This window comes from Patiria miniata, unplaced genomic scaffold (assembly GCF_015706575.1).
Source record: "Patiria miniata isolate m_02_andy unplaced genomic scaffold, ASM1570657v1 HiC_scaffold_5, whole genome shotgun sequence".
Taxonomy (NCBI): Eukaryota; Metazoa; Echinodermata; class Asteroidea; order Valvatida; family Asterinidae; genus Patiria; species Patiria miniata.
Genome location: NW_024037072.1, coordinates 34,111,001 through 34,134,791, shown reverse-complemented (window position 1 = coordinate 34,134,791; position 23,791 = coordinate 34,111,001). Strand labels below are relative to the sequence as shown.

General features: G+C 41.0%; 2 protein-coding genes across 2 annotated transcripts; both read right to left on the bottom strand.

Annotated features, from left to right (window-relative positions):
* Positions 1-93: 93 nt before the first annotated feature.
* LOC119741401 (bone morphogenetic protein 1-like) lies at positions 94-8,993 on the bottom strand. The gene is made up of 5 exons (XM_038217149.1): positions 8,651-8,993; positions 4,512-4,799; positions 1,657-1,797; positions 446-664; positions 94-197 (listed from the first exon to the last, which is right to left on the bottom strand). The coding sequence occupies exons 1-5, from the start codon at positions 8,991-8,993 to the stop codon at positions 94-96; spliced, it is 1,095 nt and encodes a 364-aa protein (XP_038073077.1).
* Positions 8,994-8,998: 5 nt separating this feature from the next.
* Positions 8,999-20,578, bottom strand: LOC119741400 (tolloid-like protein 1). The gene is made up of 9 exons (XM_038217148.1): positions 20,494-20,578; positions 20,200-20,262; positions 12,963-13,262; positions 12,153-12,260; positions 11,684-12,028; positions 11,070-11,411; positions 10,104-10,211; positions 9,677-9,961; positions 8,999-9,123 (listed from the first exon to the last, which is right to left on the bottom strand). Exons 1-9 carry the CDS (start codon positions 20,576-20,578, stop codon positions 8,999-9,001), a joined length of 1,761 nt encoding a protein of 586 aa, XP_038073076.1.
* Between the last annotated feature and the right edge of the window lie 3,213 nt (positions 20,579-23,791).

Below are 23,791 nucleotides of genomic sequence, written 5' to 3'. Positions count from 1 at the left end.
TCTTTTCTTACGTTTCGTCCTTGTAGAATAATGTCACCTGGAGTGGATTTAGCCTGACGGTTTGCAAACAGCACAGACATATAGAAAGTGAGCTCACCTTCTTCTGATGAGAAGGAAAACAAGAAGCAGGATCACCACGAAGACAACTCCTCCGGCCGCTACTCCCTCTGCCGCTTTCCTCACCAGCGTGTCATAAGCTTCAAATACAATAAAAATACAGTAGTTTTGCTCAGTCCGCACTTAGAACCCCAATGTACAAATCAGCCACCGAAGTAAATACATTATTCGAACATCTTACTAAGTTGCATGTTTATGCAGATCATAATGAAAATGTATTCCGATTGATATCCTTCGTGAGATGCTGTTAAACGACCAATGACTCAAAAGTAACACTGGCCAATGTGATACATTTTGTTGGATTGAGTCACACTTAATGATCTCGTACCTCTGGGATCATCTGCCGGAGAACACTTCACTGGTTTACTGGACCAAGAGCCGTCTGATTGGCAGACGCGCTCCGCATCATGACGGTCGGTTCCCGTGACGACAAAGCCACCACTGCACGTGAAAGTGGCCACCTCGCCTGGTTGAAATGCGTGATCTTGCCCTTCGGCTATTGTCACGTGGTTCAATCTGGGTGGAGCCGAGCAGCCCTCGTCAACGACTGTTTAATGAAACAATACACGATTTGCATTTAAACTGAAAAGTAAAACAGAGAGACACGAGCTTCTAGATTAGTATATTCTTAGCCTGGAACGAACGAATAAAATAAATGAAATTGATATCAATATACTCATTTTCGATGGGGCCACAAATAACGCTGGCGACATGTGATACATTTTGTTAGATTGAGTCACATTCTGTTGTCTTACCTCTGGAAATAATGACTATCGTCATCAGTGGCAAACACGTTCCAGATGCAATGTTCTTTGAGTGCATATGAACTGAGCTATGTGTTAAAACATTATTTTATTATTATTTAGGCACTGTTGGCAGCCACGTTCAGTTCATACAATGTAAAGATTAGTTAGTCATTTGGGCGTAAACAAAAATTAGTTAGAACGAATACTTAAGCTTATTCAAGCAATAAATTGACTAATTATGTGCCCGTTCGACGAACCCGTCAGGCAGATTGACTCGTATTTGTTATCAGAAATGAGAGTGCAATGAAAAATTCCCAGTGGTTTTTCAGCTCGCCAGAGTAGTGTCATTATGACAAATAGCGCCCCCACACTATTCTGTCCCTGGGGAAATCGAAGTCACTATTTTGAAACTCTATATGTGGGTTCCAGACCAATAAATACACCGCCCTACACCTCAGTGATAATCACCCGCACTTTTCAATAATCAGGACAAATACTCACAACTATCCTCGATTAAGCTTACTTCATATTGGGCAACAGTGATTTTAGGGCCCAGTTCCATCCAAATTTCACAGAAATGCAAGTTTGCGCTCATGACCGCAAGCTTGCATTTCTGTGAAAGTTGGACGAACATTCTATTCTTCATGCACATGATTTCTTTACAAAACTCTGGTGGATTCAATACATTTCATATTTTCCCAGATTTGGCAAAAATGGAAAAGTGACGTTTGCATTCATTTCAACGACGGACCAGGGACTCGACAGAAATGCGCCAATTTTGTAGACCACTTACTTTTCGTTGCAGCGCGGCTGGTAGTCGTTGCAGTTGCGGTAGTAGTCGTTACAGTTGGTATGGTCACAGTAGCTCCAATACAAACAGAAAGATAAAAACATTTATAACATGTTTTTTTTTTGCTTATTTGAGAGGTGATATGTGATGAAGTGATTTATATAATGGAGGGACGCTATTTTTTTTGTGTTGTCGAAATATATAGCCAGCACAAAACCAACCACTTGGATCAATTTTTCGAAACTGGGATTTTTGGCTCATTGAAAAGTAACTTAAGTAAGATGCCACCATGATATTCCAATAATCGTGGGAATCGGACAGTTATAGGTTTTTTTTCCAGTTCCAGCATCGAATTTATCTATTCAATTTTAAAGTTGTCATTAAAGTTTCCCAACATTGCTTCTCTTTTGATAGTATGGAATGCATTTCATTCAGTGTTGGAGCAAAGGCTTTGACCCTCAAGGCCAAGGCCAAGGCCAAGGCTTTGATCCTCAAGGCCAAGGCCAAGGCTTTGACCCTCAAGCCTCGAGGCCAAGGCCAAGACTTAACCCTCAAGGCCAAGGCTTAACCCTCAAGGCCAAGGCCAAGGCCAAGGCCCTGTTTTATGAAATGACCACTGATATAGAACTAATTATAGTCACATGAGTGACACATCATCACACAAGGGCGGATCCAGAACACAATTTGGGGGGGGGGGGGCAAAGAAATGTTGGTCCCCCCAAAAAAGTGGGTCAAAAAATTATGGCTTGGGCTTCGGGCCCGCTTAAGGGCCCCGAAAAAAAAAATGGATTTGAGATACTCTGTGGTGCGATTTGAGGCGATTTCTGACCATTTTAACTGATGTTTTTTTGAGGAAAAGATGGTGGTGTACTCATTGCCTGCCTAAAAAAATGGTTTCGGGTGTTTTTTTTTTTTGGGGGGGGGGGGGGTATGGCCCCTTTTGGCCCCCCTGGATCCGCCCTTATCATTACAAATTGCTCGTTACGAAGAACAACATTTCTTTAATTGCAATCAACATGCTTGCATAGGCCTACACCGTTTTATGACTGCACTGTATCTATTAAAGTATAAGGTCAGGTCTTTAATATGGTTTAACTAAACAAAACAATGATTTACTTCTATATTGACACACAATTCTCCCAAGTGTAACAAAAGGGGGATCCAAGAAACTGATTTAGGAAATTAGGAAATTTTTATTTGCTGGCCCAACATGGTCAGAAATATCAGCATTAGCTAAAACAGATACATGCAAATCTTTAGCACTTATCAGGGAGACATATACAACCAATCAGATCTATTCCATAATTGTATGCAATTAAAGTGATCATCTCATTAGCCCCACAAGTGTACGGAATATTTTTGCAGCAAATCTACTACAATGGTAACAAAATGTGATGCTACAAAAGTGGAAGTGTGCCCAACACACAAATCTATAGGGTGCTTCCATCCTCCATGGTAATACGATTAAAATGGTAACAGCAAAATTTCGAACAGATTTATCCTGAAAATGTAAAAATCTATGGGCCTTGAAAAGCCTTGACTCAAAATTGCAAGGCCCTGAACCCTCAAGGCCAAGGCCAAGGCCAAGGCTTTTGCCCTCAAGCCTCGAGGCCAAGGCCAAGGCCCTAAAATCCAGCCTTAAGGCAGCCTTAAGGCCAAGGCCCAGCATCAAGGCACTACATCACTGATTTCATTATTTAATTTTGTTTAGGTTGAGCAAGGGCCAACCCAGGTTTTGATTTTGCCTTTAGTTTTGTACCTTAATTTGGCTGGGCCATTCCCAGAGGGGGGGGGGGGGGGGGGGGGGCATTCCCAGAGGGGGTGGCCGGGGGGGGGGGGGATTCAAACACCTGTTCCGACATGGGTACGGAAGCCCGTTAGGACCAGTACGTCTTTCTTTTTCACAGCGGTGCGTTTCTCTTTCACGCGCGGTGGTGCGTTTCTCTTTCATGGTAGATATAGTCTCTCTTTCATAATGCGAGTCTCTCTCGTCCATGGAAGTTAGCCTCTCTCTCAGAACGTGTGTCTCTCATTAACTTGCGGTCGCTAGATAAGGGAGTCGCGGCCGCGAGATAATTAACTCGCGGCCGCGGTTACTCACATCTAGAGAGAAATAAACCCCTGTAAAAAATGGACTTGCTCCCTTGAAAGAGAAAGGAATACGTTATAAAAGAGAGGCTATCTAGCATGAAATAGAGACAGGGGGAGACACGTTATGAAAGAGAAACGCACCGCCCCGAAAGAGAAAGACGTACCTATGCCTAAAAGGCTTCCGTACATATTCTGTGAATTGCACATATTCCGTGCATTAAATGCTTGCATCAGAGAGGCTGAGGACACTTGCTTGGCTTGGCGGGCGTCAAATCTTTTTTACCAAACGACATTCGTTTCCCATCTTCTGATTGATCCATTACCTGCATAATATCTAACACCTTGTTCTTCCCAACACAAATCCAAAATTGGCTTGCCATGAGAAATGTTCCTTTCGTGTTGTATAGAAATACTTGAAGTACATGTATGTGTGACCCTCCAGCATCAATTTTTGGAAAGAATATAGTTATCGAACAATTTATAAGAGTTTGCATTCCCATATTTCAAGCCTCGAGATTTTTGTATCGTAAAATTCGTCCTTACAGGTTTCCAAAGAAACTCCTCAGCTAAAATTAATTTACACTATGTCATCAATATTGTATTGATCAAAGACTGCATCTCAATGTCTGGCAACTTTTGACTGATTTTACACTGGATCGAGGGTCACATGACCTGTGGTTATTAATGTTTAACTTCATTCACCGCGCTCTTACCAAATGATCCATAGCTTCGAGCTGATAGAGAAAAACCTTTTCTGTTTAGACTACCATCAGATGTGAACCTCAGCCACATGGAAATATTGGTTGAAGGCGTATCAGGCGGGAGACTGCTCCCACTAAGACGGAGCACCCTAGTGGAGGAGTCGGTAAAGTTGCGGCCATTGCCAACCTCCAAATAATCAGAGAGGTACGTACGGAAAGTGTGGAAACTGAGGATGATTCTCTGGCCCTCTGCTGCTTGGATAAGCCACTGGATGTCCAGACTGTCCTGGTAGTTGCTTGGATAGGATGGCGAGGTTATGTTGATTGACTGGTTTGCCGCAAGATAGATCAGCTCTGTGGAAGAACATTACAGCAGATTGAATTGAGTGAGAAATGATGGCTTTATACAGGTAAGCCAATCAGCAAGCTCGTCCCCAGTGCTTACTTTATTTCCAACACGGTTTCCAATAGTAAACCCTGGATAGGAAACTTTATTCCTGTATCCTGATTGGATACCGCAATTGGCTAGTAATGGATTTTTATCGTGTACTTGGTGCTATTATTCACAACGTGCAGTACGTGTTTTCGCGATCATTCGTCCACACCTTCTCAAAAATAATAATTTCCTTTCTAATTTGCTCATATTAATATGAAATATGATACTGCATGTTGCCTCGATAAGATCGTAACAGTTTGATTTCAAAAATCGTGTTTTCGTAACTCACGCCGTGCTCGCGCTGCTACGAATTGACTCTGTTTTTACCCCAGACACCGCATACAAAAACAAACGCTAATGTGTAACGCATATCCAGGCACCAGACTGTTCCTCATTTGTATACGTGTGCAAAAATCTTGCACATGCAAATGATCCAATACCAGGGTGAGAGAGCTTATACTGAAGCACGAAATATCGATCCCAAATTCCTGTGTCTTTGGCAAAGGCTGGAGGTGAAATGAACTCGGCACCAAAGGTAGAGCTGATCAGCATCTTGACGTCTGGACTTAACACACTCTATAAGTTCCTCATTCTGACAAGAAGACGTGTGTGCTGGTCGATGGCCATGCACTCATCCAAGCTCTTGGAAAGCCTCAAGGATGTCAGACTTTGGCGACTATGCTGATGTGTTTGTACAAAGTGTGGCAAATCACTTTGGACTGCACACAATGAGAGTTGATGTGGTGTTTTGATCGGTACATTGGGGAAAGCTTGATAAAGGTAAAAAACCCGTTCAATGCGATTAGGCGAGAAAAGCCAATTCCGAAGCTCATTGATGGACACCGTGTGCCACTTCTACATGTTTGGAGGCAATTCATTGCATTAGATGAAAACAAGGCCAATCTTGCTAAGTTTCTGTCTAAGGCCATCATGGAAAAAGGAAAAGATTTACCATACATGCAGGTACGAGCTGGTAACAGGAGGCGGGTTCTCTGATAACAGAAACAAGGTTAACAAGAAGAGAGGACAACGAGCTTCGAGGAAACCATGAAAAAGCCTACACCAGAATAATACTTCATGTATGTGAGGCTGTCAAAGAAGGATATCAGAGACTGCTGGTTGTCCGTTCAAAGCGACTAGGCGAGAAAAGCCAATTCCGAAGCTCATTGATGGACGCCATGTGCCACTTACATGTTTGGAGGCAATTCATTGCATTAGATGAAAACAAGGCCAATCTTGCTAAGTTTCTGTCTGAGGCCATCATGGAAAAAAGGAAAAGATTTACCATACATGCAGGCACGAGCTGGTAACAGGAGGCGGGTTCTCTGATAACAGAAACAAGGTTAACAAGAAGAGAGGACAACGAGCTTCGAGGAAACCATGAAGAAGCCTACACCAGAATAATACTCCATGTATGTGGGGCTGTCAAAGAAGGATATCAGAGACTGCTGGTTGTCTGCAGAGACACAGATGTCATGTTACTTGTACCTCTGATTCACTTCCTATCAACCCAAGCTGAAGTATGGATGGTCGCTGGGACTGCTCAGAAGAGGAAATACTACCCAGTTAATGCCATATCTCAGAGACTTAAGCCTACACAACCTGTGAGGGATAATGTGCTTAGTTTTCATGCACTGACAGGCTGTGATATACAACCTCCTCCTTAAATTTACTGGCCATGGGGAAAAGTCGTGCTGGAAACTTGTCAAGAGAATTGGTCGTGATGGAGACCTTGCGCCTATCGAACAATTTGCATGTGACCTTTATAGCACTCCTGAGCTGTTAACCGTGCCAGGTTGCAACTTTTTGGGAAGGCTAAGAAGAGCTTTGAGGCACTGCTGCCAATAAGAGATGCCCTGGAACTCCACACTGTGCGTGCAAAATGCCAGGCAAAGATCTGGTTCCAGAAAGACCAGGAACACATCGATATATCTTCTCCTATTGATTCTTTAAGCTTGGAAGATGGAGTCAGGCTGCCTTAAAGCAGTTTGGACACGGTTACCTCCTATCCCAGATGCCTGTCTAGAGCTTGTTACTTGTGGTGCCAAATGAATCGAAGTTCACACAAGGGCGGATCCAGAACACAATTTTTGGGGTAAAATGTTTGGCCCCCCCCTAAAAAGTGGGTCAAAAAATTACGGCGTCGGGTTCGGGGCCCGCTTAAGGGCCCAACATTTTTTTTGGATTCTAGATCAGTGCTCTGTGGTGCGATCTGAGGCAATTTCTGACCACTTTAACCAATGTTTTTTGAGGAAGAGATGGTGGTGTACTTATTGCCTGCCTTTATTGCGATGTCACATTAAAAAAAATTGGTTTCGTTTGGGGGGGGGGGGGCATGGCCCCCTTTGCCCCCCCCCCCCGGATCCGCCCTTGAGTTCACAGCAGCCCGATGCACATGCTTCCGAAAGAATCTGAGGTGCACTCTTGCCTGTGGGTGTGATGCCACTAAATGTACATGTAACTGCTGCAACCCAGCTGGCCAAGAATGATGAACCAATACAATAATAAAACTGTATATGTACACAATCAAGTAAGATATATTCCCTATTTCTTCAAGTCTTACGTAATATATTATAATATATTATATATTGTAATATCTGTACAGTGAATCATCACAGTAATGACCGAAGTGCAAGGTATAATTTAAGAAAACAAGTACATAAATATATATATATATATATTGTGTGTGTATATTTCTATGTTGGGTGAAAATAGTACCTTTTTTCTTAAAATGTTATATATGTTATATATGGAGATGAAATATTTAATTTAACCTGTTAATTACAACTGTCTGGTATGCCTATTTATAGGATAAAGATATTTTCTGAACAATACTTACGCTAGTAAGTTCCAAAATCTTCCAAAATACAAAAGAAATACACTTTTTACCATATTTGACCTTTGACCCTCTAAATGACCTTTGGGGTCAAAATCCAGGGTGGCATCCACCTACATTTTCTTCCCCATCCTATGACTGATTGATCTAACATGGTTGCCTGCTATTACCCCAAAATGCCGTCTAAAGTATAATATACCGTTTTGGCTGGTCCACTACAATTCGTCACAGTTTTCACGAAGAGACAATTTTGGCAAAAATCAGTATATTTTCGAAATTCTTTTTTTGACCGAAATCGATTAAGTGTATTGCAGCGGACATCTTGGCGAATTTATTTTGTCAAAATCAGATGAAATCATTGAGATCATGAGAATCAATAAAGGGAAAATTTCACCCAAGTCGTATTTTCAGTTTTCACGAAGAGACAATTGTAGCAAAAATGCACGTTGTTCTATAGGGACAAAATAACGCGCGTGTGCGATTTTGAGTTTTCACGAAGAGACAATTTTCAAGCGCGCGCAAGCAAAACGACGCGTGCGGGCAAAACGAAGCGCGTGTGGGATTTTGAGTTTTCACGAAGAGCCAATTTGTGCGTGTTTGGATAGCGGAGAGTTTGAGTTTTCACGAAGAGACAATTGGATCATTGCCAATTTTCCCGGCAAAACCAATCGCCTGTGGATTTTGAGTTTTCACGAAGAGACAATTAACTATGAACGTTAATTGCTCCTCAATTAATTGGTCTATTGACTCGCATTTGGTACAATGTGTTAGTGTGAGATTTCAGCTTACTATCGGTATAAAAAAATAATCAACATGTCCTCTAAATATAGGCGAAATCATCAGTTTAAAAAGGGTTCAACTTTAAAGTCGATTTTCTCAAAACTATGTTTCAACGCCCCGTAGCCAAAATTGTCTCTTCGTGAAAACTCTGACGAATTGATGCATGATAGCTTTGAGCTGATAGAGAAAAGCCTCTTCCACTGCCAATAGCACCAGATGTGAACCGTAGCCACATGGCATTGCCGGTTGAGAGTGTAACAGGCGGGAGACGGCTCCCACTCCTACGGAACACCGTAGTGGAGGAGACAGTAGAGTTTCGTCCAATGCCAACCTCCAAATAATCATAGTACAGCGTGTCGAAATCGTGGAATCTGAGGATGATTTTCTGGTCATCCGCTACTTGGATAAGCCACTGGATGTCCAGATTGTTCTCGTAGTGCCGTGGATAGGATGGCGAGGTAATATATTGACTGGTTGCATTTGAGCTTCCATTCATCGAGTTTAGTGATAGTCCTTACCTGCTTCGCACCTCGTTCCTGCAAACCCATCTAGACATTCACAGTTAAAGCCAGATCTCCTCACTGGTTGACACGTCCCGCTGTTCAGACAAGAGTTCAATACACAACCTACAGTTGTAACAAGAGGAAAACAACCACAGCAGCTTATGTGTTTTTAAGTAATAGACACCTGTAACATCAAGCAATATCTTTCGTGTTGTGCAGAAATATTTGACATGTAATTGACCCTCCAGCACAAAACCAGTCACTTGGAATCGATTTTTGGAAACTGGAATTCGGGCTCATTGAGAAGAACATCGAGTAAATTTCCGATGATATACAATAATCATAGGACCGTTATTTAAGCATTTTCGGTTCACAAACTGCAAACATAGATTTTTTTTCTTTTCAAAGTTTCCAAAATAAGCTTTTCGGTTACGCGCCTCTTTGTAAATCAATACAAATGAAATATGGAATCAACATTTATCAATTTTCTTAAGTTTATTTACACCATTTCATCAATATTATATTAATCATACACTTCATTTCAAAATGTGGCCTTGCAACTTTTAACTGGTTTTGCACAGGAAGGTCAGGTGTGGTTCTAAATGTTTAACCTCATTCACCGCGATCTTACCAATCATCGGTCCAACGCTTCGAGCTGATAGAGAAAAATTTGTACCGAACAAATCACCAAAAGATATGAACCTTAGCCACATGACATTGCCAGTTGAGGGCGTATCAGACGGGAAACTCCTTCCAGGCAAAAGGATGATCATTGTAGAGGAGTTTGTCCAATCGATACCATCCCCGGCAATCAGATGGCCGCAACAACTCTCCGTATTGAATACGTGGAAACTGAGGATGATTCTCTGGTCCTCCGCTGTTTGGATAACCCACTGGATGTCGAGTATGTCCGGGTAGTTGCTTGGATAGGATGGCGAGGTAATGTTGATTGACTGGTTTGCTGCAAGATATATCAGCTATGTGGAAGAACATTACAGCAGATTGAATTGAGTGAGAAATGATGGATTGATACAGGTAAGCCAATCAATTGATTTTACGTTTCATTATTTTGTAATTCCATTCATCGAGTTTATAATCCTTACCTGCTTCGCACCTCGTTCCTGCAAACCCATCTAGACATTCACAGTTAAAGCCAGACCTCCCCACTGGTTGACACGTCCCGCGGTTCAAACAAGAGTTCAATATGCAACCTAAAGTTGCAACCAGAGAAAAATAAACTATTAATGTGTATTCAGGTAATTAGAATACCGCTAAGTGAAGTATTTTTCGTGTTGTTCACAACCAGTCACTTGGATGAGTTTTTGGAAATGGGACTTTAGTCTCAAGGGAAATGACAGTGAGTAAGTTTTCAATGATATAGAAAATGGGAATCGGACAGATTATGTACTTTTTTTACCAAAATCAAGGCAACTTTATATAAACAAACTTGTTGATCAAGTTTCCCAAATAACTGTTCAGCTTCGAACGTTTTTATAAAGCAATCAAAATGAAATTTGGAATATACATTTGTATCAACTTTGTCCTTTTATTTTCACTGTTTCATAAGACTTTATTTTCCGCTTAGTTGCAATGAGAGAAAAGTAAACTAATTTGCAATTTGTAATGTGTTTTCAGGGAATTACGACACCGGTAACAAGAAAAGCTATCTTTCGTGTTATGTGGAAATATTTGAAGTACATGTACGTGTGACGCTACAACATCAATTTTGGAAATGGGATTTGGGGCTTATTGGAAAGGACATTGAGTAAGCTTCCACTGATTACTATGGTTATCGGACAATTTATAATTATTTAAATTCTTGAATTTCAGTCCTCGATTTTATTTTACATCTACAAATTGTATAAATTGTTCATTTGTATAAAGCAGTCAAAAGGACATTTGAAATTCGCATATTCCAATTTTCTGATATTTATTTACAATTAAGTCATCCAAATTGTATATATCATGGACCACATCTCAATATGATGTAGCTTAGCACTTTTGACTAATTTTGCACTGGAAGGTCAAATGTGGTTATCAATGTTTAACTTCATTCACCGCGCTCTTACCAATTGCTCCAATGCTTCGAGCTGATAGAGAAAAGCCTTTGTTGTTTTCATAACCATCAGTTGTGAACGTTAGCCACATGGCATTGCCGGTTGAAAGCGTATCAGGCGGGAGAACGTTCCCACTTTTACGGAAGACCGTAGTGGAGGAGTCGGTAGAGGCGAGGCCATTGCCAACCCCCACATTATCATTATACCGCGTGTTGAAAGCGTAGAAACTGAGGATGATGCTAAAGTCCTCCGCTGTTTGGATAACCCATTCGATGTCCAGATTGTTCTGGTAGTTGCTTGGATAGGATGGCGAGGTAATGTTGATTGACTGGTTTGCCGCAAGATTGATCAGCTCTGTGGAAGAACATTACAGCACATTACAGCAAATTCGTCGTTAACGTTTCTAAACTAAGCTGCTCTGTAATTACGCGCATTAATTTTCTGTACATCAATCAAAGTAAAATTTGGAATATACATTTATCGAATTTCTTAAATCTATTAACACAATTTGATCAATATTCTCATAAATAACATCTCAATGTGTGGCCTTCCGACTTCTGACTGGTTTTGCACTGGAGGGTCACACATGGTTGTATAATGTTTAACTTCGTTCACCGCGCTCTTACCAACTGATCCATAGCTTCGAGCTGATAGAGAAAAACCACTTCTGGTGCCACCTTCATCAGATGTGAACCTAAGCCACATGGCATTGCCGGCTGAGAGCGTATCAGGCCGGAGACTGTTCCCACTCGACATGAAGATCCTTTTAAAGTAGTTCGCAGAATCCATACCGTCCCCGACACTCAGATGGTCGCAACAACTCTCCGTGCTGAAAGCTTTGAAACTGAGGAGGATTCTAAAGTCCTCCGCTGTTTGGATAACCCACTGGATGTCCAGATTGTTCGGGTAGTAGTTTGGATAGGATGGCGAGGTAATGTTGATTGACTGGTTTGCCGCAAGATTGATCAGCTCTGTGGTAGAACATTACAGCATATTGAATTGAGTGTGAAATGATGGCTTTATACTGGTAAGCCAATCAGTAGATTTCACGTTGCATTTGAAATTCCATAAATCGAGTTTAGTGATAGTCCTTACCTGTTTCACATCTCGTGCCTTCAAACCCATCTAGACATTCACAGTTGAAGCCAGACCTCCCCACTGGTTGACACGTCCCGCTGTTCAGACAAGAGTTAAATACACAACCTACAGTTGTAACAAGAAAATAAACCAAAGCAACTAATGTGTTTTCAGATGAAAGACACCAGTAACATCAAGCAATATCTTTCGTGTTGTGAATGTGACCCTTCGGGACAGAACCAGTCACTTTGATCAATTTTTGGAAGTGCGATTTTTTTGCTCACCGAAAAGGACACTGTGTAAGTTTCCAATGGTATAGAAATTGGGAATCGGACAGTTATAATTATTTTCAGTTCCAAAATTTCAGTAATTACAGCTCCGTAAGTACGCGCATTAATTTTCTGTACAATAATCAACGTAAAATTTGAAATATACATTTATCGAATTTCTTAAATCAATTAACACAATTTGATCAATATTCTCATAAATAACATCTCAATGTGTGGCCTTCCGACTTCTGACTGGTTTTGCACAGGAGGGTCACACATGGTCATGGGCGTCGCCAGGATTTTTTCTAGAGGGGGGCAAAAATGTTTTTTTTGCCAAAAAATGCTTGTATTTCTCAACACATTCTCGATTTATCAGTTTTAGAGGGGGGCAGGGACATTTTGTCCCCCCCCAACTCATTAAATCAAGTGCCCCCCCTTGCCCCCCCCCCCCTCGCGACGCCCATGCACATGGTTATATAATGTTTAACTTCGTTCACCGCGCTCTTACCAACTGATCCATAGCTTCGAGCTGATAGAGAAAAACCACTTCTGGTGTCACCTCCATCAGATGTGAACCTAAGCCACATGGCATTGCCGGCTGAGAGCGTATCAGGCGGGAGACTGCTCCCACTCGACCTGAAGATCCTTGTAGAGTAGTTTGCAGAATCCATACCGTCCCCGACACTCAGATGGTCGCAACAACTCTCCGTGCTGAAAGCTTTGAAACTGAGGAGGATTCTAAAGTTCTCCGCTGTTTGGATAACCCACTGGCTGTCCTGATTGTTCTGGTAGTTGCTTGGATAGGATGGCGAGGATATGATGGCTGAATCGTTTGCCGCGAGTTTGATGAGGTTCGGCTCTGTGGTAGAATACACAAAATGATTTATGGTAAGCAATGGTGGAATTATTTTGATATTGCCAATCAATTCTAATGCTGTTGCACTCAAAATTATATGATCAAGTTAAATGATGCTATAAGCATTACACGTAGCTTCACATCTTGTGCCTACAAACCCAGCAGGACATGCACAGTTGAAGCACCTTTCCTGAAGTTTCAACCATTAATTTGGGTTTATGTTATTTTATCTATTTTTTCTTCTCAATCTTATATCTTTTTGGTTAGATGCTCTGACATATTTACTGTTTGCCTTTCAAACACCAATGATAAATCTGTGATTTGTTAAGGGTCCCTTAAATGAGTTTCACTGCAAAACTTGGTGTTTTGTAGATACCCTAATTGATACCGACATTGTAGCTCGAGACACAATTGAAGCTAGTCCAACAGTCCAGCGGCTCACAGCCAATTTTGGGCGCGAGATATAGTGACACGCCGGATTAAAACACCTTTTATAGCCTTGACCAATGCTATCTACTTTTTCCCTGAACGAGTGGACGTCCAGCTTATAGGAACATCTTTTGTCCGACGTGACGATAATTTTCAATTTTGACCCCTGTGTGACCCTGGTTTGGCCTTAGTTGACCCCTACAAAGAAACAAAGGGGTGGGTATGAAAAGAACAAAACGGTTTTTTGCTTTGTATATACGTTGATGAATTTTAAAAGGGGGTTTGACTTCCGCCAAGAAGGAGACTACGAAACAAATAAACCAGCTTTCCCCACTGTCTGTACGTATATCTCGGGATGACCTTTTTGCAGGAAGCTGTCACTTTGTGTAAAGACAGCGTCGGTATGTGCAGGCAAGCAAGGGGATCGTCAGTGTTGTAGTCGAGTACTTTTTTCCGAGTACCGAGTACTGCCGAGAGCGAGTACGAGTACGCTAAAAAAAAAGTACTCGTTACTTTACAACACTGGTGATCGCTGAGGCTAGTGTGCACGGCGATGTGCCGTGACAATAGGCCTTAAACCTAGAAGGGCCGTGGTGGGACTTTTTCCGCGATACCCTTAATAATAATAATAATAATCGGCATTTAAGAACGCTCTTTTTAGTACACTAAATCACAGCGCTTACAGTATTATTATTATCCCTGATCATTGGACCAATTCAACATTCCAAATACCATCTCAGCTCCCTGGGGAGTATACAGCTCGATGCTGCCTGTTAGGCGCAAGCAAGCTAAATCAATCACATAACCATCTCTGCCCTCACAGGTACCCATTTACCCCTGGGTGGAGAGAAGCAATGAGTGACAAAGTGCCTTGCTCAAGGGCACACGCACCATGACCCCGCCAGGACTCGAACCCACAACCTGCAGCTTGAACCCACATACCCTTGCAAACCAAATGGTCCCGACCCGAGCTTTCCTAACTTTTTAGCCTGGAGTCTTGCACATCTTTTGATACCAAAAATATAAAATTCCGACCATGGGTTGCTGCACAGCGAATTTATTTCTGCGCTGCGCGCCGTGAAAACTGAGGTTTCCCATATTATGTAGTGTACCCAAAGCAGAATTACCATTGGTGCATATGGATAATTTAAATCAAAATTAGCCATAATTTCAAAACCCTTCAACCTATAGTCATGACAATTCTTGGGTATGTTCATATTAATTTGTTCTATGCATGCACCAAGTTTCATAACTGTTCGTCACTCAATGGCCGAGACGCCCCCCCCAGCTGTTAGATGGTCAAAATAACCAGGCCACTTTAGACAAATACGGGAACCGGACAAATCAACCTAAAATTACTGAACTGTATGGTAGCGGCCTCACACTGAGTCTCGTTCGGAGAAGAAGTAGACAGCCTTGGTAAGGGTTGTAGTTTAAAAATACATGGTCCAAAGTACACCTAAAATCTTGTTGGATGGAATTTACGTACATTCGAACAAGTTGTTCATACGGGTGATCGTGCACACGTACACACAACATCGCTACAACGAACAGGGTCGGTCGCATATCAATAGGGGTTCTTACAAAAAATAGTCTGCGGAACACAATAACTAACAAGTGGTTCGCCGAATCGCGTATGTCGCCCTTTTTTTCGGCGGGTTGATCTCTATATTTTTTTGTGTTCTTAAAAAAAAGGCGAAGTTAATTGTTTGTATTTTTAAACAAGACCTGAAATGACTACTAGATGACCTTTGACCTCCAATTGCGGAAGAGTCGTAATGAACCCCCACTCAAGAATCACTCCATCCAAGTTACCCTCAAATCCATCAAATTCTGTACACAAGGAAATGTTTGAAGCGTATTTCAACAAGGACCCCTAATGACCCCTATATGACCTTTGACCTCAGCAATCCGATGCAGAATTGTGTCTTCCCACCCAAGGGTCACGGCATCAAAGTTTCATAAAAATCCATGTAAGTTAATTGTAGAAGTTACACATGCTTTTGTTTTCAAAACTGAAACAATAGGGTAAGCTGTCTCCCAAAACCCATTAAGGGGACACAATAGAATCCGCACAAAGAAAACTGAATACTTCACATCAGCCATAGAGAAAAAGCAACACATCCATTTTTATGAAAAAAAAAGGAAAGGGGTTTTTAAAAGATTAAAATGAGGATCGTGATGACCAGCAGTTGAGTGTATGATTAACCCGAGTTGCTTCGGTGAGGTAATCGAGCGCACCCCCATAGATCAATGTTTGCTCAACTAAACTGGGTTCCATTTTCTGAAAGAGTTAAGTGTAAAATGTCCATTTTGGTTTTTAAATGTCTAAAAAAAATTATTCCTTAATACATAACGAATCTTTTCACACCATTTACACAATTCGTGAAACAAGACAATCAACTAACAAGGCATCGGAAGTTTTCTTAGCAAAAAAGGAACGCTATGCCAAAAGTTTCGCAGTGAGTGGTGCGAATATTATGCAATAATGTGCACGAACTACTCAAAACTATAGGTTCCTTAAGTACATTTAAATTAGAACTACGCAAAGCCATAAGTGAGTGATATTTAGTTCAAAATACGCTGATCTACGGAGTTATATAGGCGTTTTTTGTTTTCGAAAGGGTTTTTGTGGGGTTTTCGCCCATCCCGTGATCAGTAATTTATGCTTTATATAGATGAATGTCTAAAATATGTACAGTGTATTTAGCTTGATTTTAATATTTCTGAGATACATGTACTTGTATTTGTTGTTATTAATGTTCGTCGTATGTTTCACCAATTTACTTTTCCTCGTGAATTTAACTTTACTTAACCTTATTTAATAATTTGTTATGCATGCAGGCTCCAATGGAAACCAGTTTGTAACTGTTTGGGCACACCCAGGGTAAAGAAATGGAATAAATAAATAAATGTAGTGAGACGTCTTTTACGAGGCACCGTACAATTGGTGCACAGCCCAGAAAAATGTATATAAACGCCTGCACTTAGTGCGTGAACGCGCGAATATCAGCCCTTTTCTGCATGCACACCAAAGTGTGAGTATCGTGTGCACAGATTTGTGCTTAAAATCCAACATTTAGTTTCAAATGCACAAAATTGGTATTTTCTTTACATTCTAATGTCATAATGCAAATTCTCTGCTACAGCTGGGCTAGGTTTTAGTGTATTTCATGTTGACAAAAGGAGTGATTTCGGGGTTGATTAGTCATCGTAATCTCAAAGTTTTAATCACCGTGTGTCACATGTTGATTTATTACAATGCGACTGTTTCATGTCAGGTGCAATTTAGAGGCCTAGTTCACAACACAGCCGTACACTGGCCAGGCGTTCAGGGAACCGCGGCAACTTTAGAAATACACACTTTGTGATTATAATTTATCATAGGCAACTTTATTACAATTTATAGAGCTGGAAATTGAATCTTATATGCTCTTTGTAACACTTGTTTTGTGAGTTTAGATTGAGACTCAGATCCAGAACTATTGTAATTGATTTTGTAAACGAATAATCTGTAACAAGTTCATGAGACCAAGCATAATTTGCTTTCTGTTTGATTCTTTCTGTTTATCTTGGCGTCCTTAAATCTAATCATGTGAGCGGACCTCCTTAATGCATGCGTACCGGCCGCTACATAAATAAATGGTCAATGCTGATTGTTCGACGCTGACTTTCCGGTACCCGGACGTAGGCCAGATCACGTGATGGGGGGTATGAGCCCTATCGTCTGAAATGCATAAACAAATGGGGGTGATAAGAATATACAATCCCGAACAAAAACAAACATTACAACTTACCGCCATTTGCTAGCATTATTGACGGCAGAAGCAGCATAAGTCCAGTAAGAACCCCAAACGCCTTGCTTGGGAAACGTAGCATTGTGGATGAGGTTTCCAGCAAATAATGGAATGGACCAGTAGCCTACCTGTAACACTTATTACGTGGACGCGATGAAATAACAGGCTGAAACAAATAGAAGCGCACGATTTTATTTTGTAGTAAGGGCCAATTTTCAGTTCCATTGCAGCCCCATATCAGTCTTTCATTTTTCACATAGCTTCGATTCACTTTTGCCATAAAATAGGCTTGTACAAAGGCGGAGTCCGGCCGCGAATCTTGTTGTTTCCGATTTAAATTGGACCATCATATACAGGCATGTCTTATGCCTTGTTCTCCACAACACAAACCCAAGACAGGCTTTACGTCGTGTGGGAAATGTTCCTTCCTCACTTTAGTTATGTGAGGGTAGGCGACGCCAGGCGGCAGCGTCCCTGGGTTTGAAGAACTATGACGATCCTTCGGATTGGAGGGCGTGTGCCCTCACGGCAAGAGGACTCCCAACACAAGAAATTAATTCAGGTCTTGGTTTATTAAAATCCTTCATGTATAAAATCCTTGGTGTATAAAAACTCTGGTGTACTATCAAATCCCTCGTGTATCAAATCCCTTCAAATTCCTGAAATATGACAACATAAATAAATATTTGATAGAAAGGTTAATCATACAATTTCTACGACATTAAAGCCCGAGTCCATCATTTGCAGCTATCCAAAAAAGTAACTGGCGTAAGTATTGTTGAAAAACATACTGGTTGAAAGATAGTAAGGGAACTAAACTCCCTGTGAAATTATCCTTTCTGGCAAGCTCTCATTTTGAAGAAATCAACGAAAGAAGGCATTTCCGAGGGTGCTTCTTATGATGCACCGTAGGAAAATTTATATTAGTTGTTCGTTTTGTTATTCGGCGCAGCGCGCACAAGCATTGGAACGACGCACAGGCGCGCGCGGTTGCTATAATTCGTCGGATCAGTGCGCGACTTCGCGTAAAACTGCAATTCAAAACAATTCGAAACATGATTTAGCAACTTTTGATTCTAAATTGAGATTCTAGAATGCTGTTTTTCTCGGAATATGAAGCTGAAGCTGAGCTGAAACTTCATCAAGTAAGTTGTTCAGTATCCTTCATTAGATTTTGAACACTTTTGTTGATTCAAACGAACAAATTGCACTAATTACAAATGATGGACTATAGCTTTACACAATTAAATCTCTATAACATAAGAGTAAATAAACACAATCAAAATAAAACCTTGATTTATTCAGCCAACTTTTGTGGGTTTATAATAAAGGATTATAAGCATGTGCCATCACCTTGTGCAATGTACCTAGCATACATGAAAGTAATGAAAATATAGTTTACATTTATAAACAAACTTCCATTTAAAATCATGTTTCATAGCGCTCAGCTTAAAATAGAAAATAATACATGTACCGTGCGCGGTTGTCATGGTATGACCCCAAAGGTCACCAAAACTTTCCACACGTACAGCGCGCACGTATGAAAAGCAACGCTCCACAGAATACAAGTACAAATTGAATACATGTACAAAATCTACGTGTAAAAGTTGTCACACGCGGGTTCTGTGAATCAAAGTTTAGGTAACAAAAGTTATCCAAATTCAATGCAAATTGGTCTAATCCAAGATTAATCTCCTGTTTCAGATACATCTGTGATTCTTTACGATACCATCTGTTCATTCATTACACCCAAATCATGATTTAAAAGCAACATTAAAACGGGATATTTACCGGATCGTTTCTGGTTATCCTGCACTTGTTTCATGCAGAGTGCATAAGAGAACTGCACTTTCCAAAAAGGGCGCCCTCTTGGGCTCAGAGGTTGACACTTAAAGTGGGATTCTCACAACTTCCCTGCTTTGAATCCACACGTCCCGGGTGGATATTATCAATGTTCCCAAATTCCAGGTGAAAATGTGCATTAACATCCGAGCAAATAATCATACATATACATAGTTACTTTAAGTTACTTCAAATTACTGATATCAATTGTACTACGAATATGGCCCTGAAGCAAAACGTTGATCATTATCTCTGTATAATCCGTGTTGATATTGTAAGACCGAAATTTAGACTGTCCCTGTGAGCACATACTACCATTCTCACAACAGGTGTTCTACATTACACCCCAAGGTCTTCAGGTCACTCTTTTCCAAGCAATACACCCACAGCATACCAAGACTGTGATTTAACCCTTGTACAGGGGAAAGTGACCTCATAAGGGTACTCCCCCAGACTGACCATTACGTCTGTCTATGGTCAGTCTACCTTTACTCAGAAATGATGTCATATAAGTTATGTTTTCCTTATATGACATCATCTCCTTTTTTTCACTCCAAGTGGTCCCTCTGAAACTGTATAAAATGTCCACATTTTCCCACTTTCATTGACTCAGAGTTCTTTTTTTCTCCCTGGGAAACTAGAGGCATATCCATAAATAGCTGATTCAGCCCGATGCTCTGGCCAGTCTTCATCTACAAAACTCTTCAGAACCTCTGTCTTCTGTCTCCAACTTCCGTATTCTAGTACCCAGCCATACCCATAAGCTGATGCAGCCGTATGGTTATAGTTCTGTACAAACACAATATACCGGTAGAATATTGGGTTCTTGAAAATAAACCAGTTTTCCATATAACTGAACCCATAGTCATTACCAGTGTGTCTTTGTATAGTCTTCGTAGTCATCTGTTCATCTTCCACAGCTACCCTATCAAACCCTGTCAAACAAACCAAAGACTATAGCCAAATTTATATGTTACACTGGTGGCAGCGGTGGTGGCAGCGAGTGTTTACCCACACATGCCGTTGAAGTGGCACCTCTTCTAGTTCTACATCTCATCTGTAACTAACTTTGTCGCCTGTTCCTGCTGTTCCTGCTCCTATTTCTACCTGTTCCAGTCATCCTGTTTGTTCCCGTTTTTTTAACGGCTCGCCAAAGTCCCCCTTACTGCACTTCCAGAGACGTCTCCTCGTGGCTGATTGGACCGGTTTTAGCCTCTCTCCCCTGTTCCTGTTGCCGCTACTGCAAGCCATCTCTCCGTGTCTCGACCTCCTGTGTCTTCTCTGCCTAACTGTTCCTGTCTTCGAACTGTTCCTCTCTTCGAACTGTTCCTGTTTTCTCACCTAGCTGTGTTCCTGTTCCTGTTCCTGTCACGCGTCCTCCGTTCTTCTCACGCGTCTTCTGTGTCCAACCAGTTCATCCAGTCCTGTATGCCAATCATCCTTGTGGAGTGCATCACCGACTTACCAACGCTGACAGTGCCCAGCTGCACAATTAATTCTTGCAAGTTCTTTTGTTTTTGCATATTTTTGTACCATTTTCCTTGTTTTATATACCATTTTCAATTTTCTGTGTTGATTTTACATATTTTGTGCACATTGCCTATGTTAGCCAATATCATTGCCATTGTTTTTATTGTAGCTTAAGCTTCATTGAAGGTTCGTTATTGAGTGGTCGGGCACAACCCGACCACTCTTTGGATCTGTTACGATTAATCTTTCTTTCTTTCTTTCTTTTTTTTTCCGGACAATACTTCTCCGCGGGTTTTCTCTTAAACGGTATATGGTATGAACTTGTAACTTTCAATATATATCGACCCTCATCCGAAGTGGTGCATATTACTCTGACGTCACGATTACGTCATCGGGTGTCAAATTACACGCGATTTTAGAGGAAAAAAGGGCCAAATACTTTCATCTATAACTCTTAAACAAAATGATCAAATATGTTCCAACTTTGTAATCAGATAGACCATTAGGCGATCAACACTTTTTGTCGTGTACGTGAACTCGCTTGACCTTTACTTCCGGGTCCACCGGAAGGTCAAAGTTACGTGAATTGAAAATGAAGACTTTAGCCTGAAATCAAAACAAAGCACAATTTCTTCCACACGGTTTACGGTATGATCATAAAACCTACTGTGAACTTGTACCATGTTACGAAGATAGTATAACTGTTGTTACGTCATCATGACGTCATCAGGTATCAAATTACAAGCGATTTGATTGCACGATTTGACAAAATACTTTGACCTATATCTCTTGAACTAAATAGGGTATCGTGTTCGTTTTTTCGTGAGGTTGTAGACGGTGCCTTGAGCAACATTTATTATTCCCGGGCACAAAACTGCTTGACCTTTACTTCCGGTGTTACCGAAAGTGCAATAGAAACTGAATCTAACTCTAAAACGGAAGCATTTCCGTACAGACAAATACATTATGGAAGTATTAAGTGAGGAATGCCAATCACAAAAACATTATTTTGACGTCATCCACGAAAGGGCGCCCTCCAGCGGTACATGGAAAACAGTTTAATCTTTTAAAATGTTAAAACCCTCAATCAAATTTTTATGATATAATTGCCCCTATATATCCCGTGAGCAACCACAAATGAATTTGCAAGGTTTCATAATCATGACGTCATCAGACCGGAAGTTACTGTAGGGAGAATTCAACAATGACCATTTTATGTGTTAAGTTAAATCCATCATTTGATCCCTGTCTCATGACTTTGTTTTTTGCCCCCCCCCCAAAAAAAATGACATCTGTTACACTTTATATTGACCTTTTGCTTCCAAATACTGTGACGTCATCAAACTGGAAGTTAGCTGTTATTATTACATACACTTAATTTCCATATTTCCATGCGTTATTTTTACTTAATGATTAACAAGTGTCCTCCCTTCCCTGTTTTGACTGATGACGCCATCAAACCGGAAATAACTTGTACTCAAACTGTTTACTGAAATTTATCACACCTTAAAAGACGCATTATTTTTGTAAAAAATAATTGGTACTGGAAATGTTGAAGTTCTTGGTCCTTTTTTTCTGACATAAACATATTCATAACTTAATTGGACAATATCTAATGAAATGGTTGTCTACCCGACCACTCTGCGTTTGTAACAACAAACGCGAACCTCTAGTTTTATGTTTATTATCTCTACACTGCGTTTTATTGTACTGTACCACTTGCCCTCACCATGTCTCCCACTCCCACGAGTAGTAGCTCCACCTCCCGCTTTCATTACTATCCATGTTCCCTCCACCATCACTCCCTGAACCTCCAGATCCGCCACAATAAACTTGTATAATTGGTATTGTTCATGAATCTAGCACATTTTTACAAACAGAATTAGACTGTATATCATTTTTAGACCATTGGATAAATAGTAGGTCGTGTACTTCCCCCCACACCTGGCTAGGCCCCGCCCACTCCCCCTGTGCCACCGAATTTTGAACTTGTATGTTGCATAACGAAACAAATGTAAATGTGCAAGTGAACACTTTAGAAATAACATAGAATTCCTTTTCACAGCCTCCCCTTCCCCCACCCCGGGCGCTTTGCTTGGGGTCGAGGGTGGGGTGTGACCACCCACCAATAACTTGGCATTGTGTTTACAAGCCGCAATGAATATTAATGGCCATATCCATTGTCCTCTGATTGAAGTGCACCATCATTCCAATGATGTCCAGTCCTCCCCTCCCAGCAAGGCCCCGCCCCTTCCCTTGTCACCAAATTCAGATTTTGATTTCTGCATGTATTTGCCTAAATTAATATTGTAAATAGATGTCAATTTGCCAGTGAAGCTTTCATAATCTACACCAACAGGCGTACCCGTCTCACAGCCAACCCCCTGCTATCCCTCTTCCTACTCCAGTGCTCATTTTGAGCAACTACCCCTCCCCTCCCAAAGAATTGTACAGAATATGTATTATTGTTAAGGTTAGATATTGCCTTGTGGAAAGTCCACATATTTACATACCCTATGTAGGTTTCGCTATTTTTCTGTCAACGTGGGAGTGGTTTGGAATATCTGGAAAGCGCAGGGGGGGGGGGGGTGTAATATGGATACATGTACATCATGTCCTCCTTAAGGTGTATCTAACCAAAATTAGGCAGCCAGCCAAACTCCTATCAAAGAACGACGAGGGAGTCAGGAAGTAGCGTCCAAGCTCCAAGTTTAATCGTCCGTGAAAAAGGAGTGAAACTGTGTAACAAGAAGTAGAAAAAATGCACTAAGTAATGTGGCTTATGGGCTATGAATGCTTAAATACACAGTTTAAAAGTCGACTAAACACCACATAATCTTAAATCTCAAAACATGCAATAATTAAGAAAAAGAGTGGATATAAATGTCAATGAGTGTATCTGTCCTTTGAATAAAAGATAATACCCAAAAATAACAGCACGCGTAAAGCGCGAAATAAACCTAAGCGGATTTTCTATAAAACAGAAAGGTACAT